The sequence below is a fragment of the Pyrgilauda ruficollis genome, unplaced genomic scaffold, assembly GCF_017590135.1.
Source record: "Pyrgilauda ruficollis isolate IOZ18807 unplaced genomic scaffold, ASM1759013v1 scaffold25, whole genome shotgun sequence".
In the NCBI taxonomy this organism is placed as follows: domain Eukaryota; kingdom Metazoa; phylum Chordata; class Aves; order Passeriformes; family Passeridae; genus Pyrgilauda; species Pyrgilauda ruficollis.
In genome coordinates, this window is record NW_024523822.1 from 12255679 (window position 1) to 12259618 (window position 3940).

Here is a 3940-nt window from a genome sequence, read left to right on the forward strand (position 1 = left end):
GGGCCCAGGCAGACGAAAGGGTTTTCATCCCCCGAGATATCAGTACCCTGCCCTACACCACCTTGCTGACCCTAGCTCAGCAACATCTTCCCTCTTGCCTGGCATGGCTTCCCCTGGGAAGGCCAGCCTGTTCCCATCCTCAGGGCAGGATAAGAGGAAGCACTGTTCCCACCTCCCCACCCTGAGAAAAATGTCAAGCTCTGCAGGCTGTGTTCACATACCTCACCTGCCGGCCAAGGCCAGCAAAAGAGGAACTTTCCTGCTCTGCTGCCAGATTCTCAAGCTAGTTCCTTCCTCACTTGTACTGATCACAACAGGCTGAGGTAACTTCCAGATGTAAGACATTTCATATATTTATCCTAGAGATTCAATTAGGAATCTCTGATGACACAGCCAGAAGGATGTAAGCTCTTCAAAGACGACTGTGGAGATGCTGGTCACTGCTGAGTTACTGCCTGTGAAACATGCTGTGTATCATGACATAAACTGGGAGAATCATTTACCGGGAAGCAGCACCGTCCAATAAGGCAGCTCATTTAATTATGCAGTAACACTGACCTAAAGCTGCAGTTGGAGCAGAGAATACGTGAAGCAGGATCTCTTTTGCAGGGCCAGCGTTAAAACCCGGGTACCACACTATGGAATTTACTAACCAAAGGCATGAACCTGGAGCAGGACAGCTCCTTGGACCATTGGTCACAGGCACCCATGCCAGCAAGCACAAGGGACTGAAGTAATTGAGTCAGACTTGGGTGCTGCATTTGTCTCCTGACAAAAACAGCCAGAGAAGCAGAATGAAGAACCAAATGGCAAAATAGTGTTTGGTCTCTCTGTGAGGAACCCACGTTTCCACGATCCACTTTGTTATTCTGGACTTTGTGCTGCCACATATTACTGAGTAAAGGGAGTATAAAGGAAATCTCCTCCTACCACCTTCCCAAGAAAACTCTTCTCCTGTGTGTCACAGGAAAAATAATAATGCATATTCCTGATATTTTAGAGTTAACTCACAACTGAGAAGACTGTCATAGTGAAGCATGTTTCTTCTAAAACTGCAGTCAGAGACTGCAGACAGAGCTCTTCACCCATGTTTGGCTTTGCCAGGGACACATACACATATAACAGACATATACATATTAACAAGACATATATATATACACATATATATCTATACATATATATATATATGTATTAACCATTGCTCAGTAAGAACTGACAGCGGTGCACTGAACAATTTTTGTTGGTTTTCCCAGCACTGCAAGAACACATTAATGCTCCCCAGAAACTGGCTGGTAATAAAGCAAATAGCATGAGTGGTACAGGTTTTTGGCTACAGTGCCACAGAACTGAGATTAATAGCAACATGTACCCTTGATCATCCCCTACGTTAAGTGAGTCTCTTGTCAGCCAGTAAACTGCCTGATACTTAACCTCTGTATTTCCTGAGGATTTATTCTTTACAAATAAATTGGGTTTTATTGAATGAGCCTCAGAGAGCTCCTTCCTGACCTTTCCTTGCTGGTTGTGAGAAGGTTGAGAGCCTAGTGACATAAACCTGAAGTTTCAAAAAAGACTAATAAGATGCAGACAGCCCCAGTATAAGCAAAGCCCTGCAGCTGAGCTTGAATTTCTTCTGGCATGTGTACTGAAGAAGTGTCCAGTCTCAGCATCCCTATGCTTTTTCAGTCTTTGGGTCTTTTGAGACTCCAAACAAGAGGTCTGTTAATTCATGTTATGGCAGTTTTCATACAAAGACATCTGTCCACCAGGAACTAAACTTCTTTTATATGGGTGACTATAGCTATCAGAAGTTAATGACTATCAATCATTGCTAATCTGAACTGAAATGGAGCCACTGACCTCAAGCTGAAAGAGCCTTTTGTCTCCTACCAGCACCATGAGCCATATGGTTTCCTGCCCTTTGCCTCTTATTTCATATTTTAAATAATCATCACTAATTGTACAATTGTTTGAAAATATGGGAGGTTTGTGTCCAGCCATGACCAAGTGGTGTTCTTTCTTCCCATAGCTGTCACTTAATTGAAGAGAAGGGATCTACTTAAAATTAAAGAATAAAAAAGCATCTCTTAATGAAGTATTAGCCCTGCTATTTGATTATTGGTCCTGCTTCTTAATATTCTGTCAAGTAGAATGTAAATAATCCTGCAGGCTTCAAAAACTAAAAGCTTCCAAAGTGTCAAGGTCATTCTTGTTCTATATGGGAGTAATAAGAAAATTATATAGGCAAGACACCAATGGAATGTTTTATATTAGGATAAACAAGTATCTGAGGAACCTACTTATCATAAGTCTCTTTTTATTCAGTGGTTTTCATTATTTTATATCATTTGCATTTCATCTGGCACAGTTCCCCTTTACAACAAGTACTCATATATTGCAAACATTTGATTATAGCGCTTAAGATAACACCATTCTTGTCAGACAAATAAACTGCATCACCAGCTATCTTTAGCTGCATCTGCTTTCTTTAATGAAACATATTTTCCTGTAGAAATGCTGCCTTAAAAATCATGACCACACTAATTATCTATGGCAAGCACATCTTCCTCAACTAACGACAGCTCGAGCATATTATCATTTGCTCCAGACTTCATTCTAAAATTGAAAGATCCATACAGCTTGGCAGACTCCTTGGAGGATGCAAACCTGCTCCTCCGGTACAGCTCCCCTTTCCACATGGACATCATCAGCAGGCTGGAGAGCACCACGCCCCCCAGGGTTAAGAGACACAGCCCAGCGATAACACAGCGGTCCAAGTGAGCACCGATCCTTGCGCTCTCGATCTCCAGCCTCTCCATCTCCCGGGCAGCCACAGTGTTGGGATCCACAGTCACATCTCTGGGTACCACGTAGGAAATTATCACCAGCAAAATGCCACTAACCAGGAACAAAATGGCACTAATGAATCCATAGTCAACAGATTTCCCAGCTGCTGCCTCCGAGGCAGCATCATCCTCCTCGGAGACCAAGGAAGGAGAATCGTGCGCCCATTCAGGTGGCAGCTCCCTGCAGGAATGATGCTGCAGAGGAGCATCCTGGCCACCTGTAGGACTGGGGGGACTTCTTGCATGCTCCAGATTTACATTTTCATCCACATAGGTGAACGATGTCTCAAGTTCCTGGGCACAGCAGCAGGCTTTCTTCTTCCCTCCATCCTCTTCCCCAGGCAAGCACTCGGCTGGGTGGCAGGGCTGGGACGTGCTGGAGAGGGCAGGGTGCTCCTGGGGCGAGCTGCCCAGGGAGGAGGGCTGGGGTGCCAGGGGGGGCTCAGCCACACGACCCCTCTGCAAGGGCTTGCAGTGCCGTTCACAGTGCAGGGCTGCCACAGCAGTGGCTGCTCTGGGGTCCACCTCACCCCCCTCACACTGCTGCTGCTCGTAGGGATGGGGAGGCAGGCTCCAGCCAGTAGCGGTGACCAGGGGCACCTGTCTGCTCTCCTCGGCCAGGTAGAGAAGCTCCATGCAAGCCATCGACCTCGTCCTCACGAGCGTCACCTCCTGGGCTATGGCATCCTCCAGCAAATGCTGCTCCTGACCTGCAGAAGCAGCTTCACAGTACTGGCGCTGCTGTATCCCAGAAATCTTCTTCACCACTTTTTCACCAACGTTTTGTTAGGGACATGGTTTGTGTCAGCTGTTAAATGATTAAACAAATCCTCTCTGACATTCATTTCTTTTCGGTCTGCAAATGAAACAGCAGAGGGGGAAAAAACAACAACAACAAAACCGAACCCGACAACCTCACAATGATACATTAATAAACCAAAGGGAAGATAACGCAAATGTAATACATCAGCCCTCCTCTCAACTGTTTGAGGGGAGATGGCAAACATGATTGTTTTAACCACGCATTTAAAACTGCAATCCTCTTGCAGATCCAAAATCTATTAGGGAATCTAATCAACCTTTGACACCACTAT

General features: G+C 45.5%; 1 protein-coding gene across 1 annotated transcript; it reads right to left on the reverse strand.

The window, feature by feature from the left end:
- Nucleotides 1–2300: 2300 nt before the first annotated feature.
- On the reverse strand, nt 2301–3698 carry TMEM74 (transmembrane protein 74). The gene has a single exon (XM_041470781.1). The coding sequence runs from the start codon at nt 3489–3491 to the stop codon at nt 2541–2543; it is 951 nt and encodes a 316-aa protein (XP_041326715.1). The 5' UTR covers nt 3492–3698; the 3' UTR covers nt 2301–2540.
- Nucleotides 3699–3940: the final 242 nt, after the last annotated feature.

Excerpts from the sequence above, each read along its gene's own strand:
- TMEM74 (XM_041470781.1), bottom strand. The coding sequence starts at position 3,491 with ATGGCTTGCATGGAGCTTCTCTACCTGGCCGAGGAGAGCAGACAGGTG.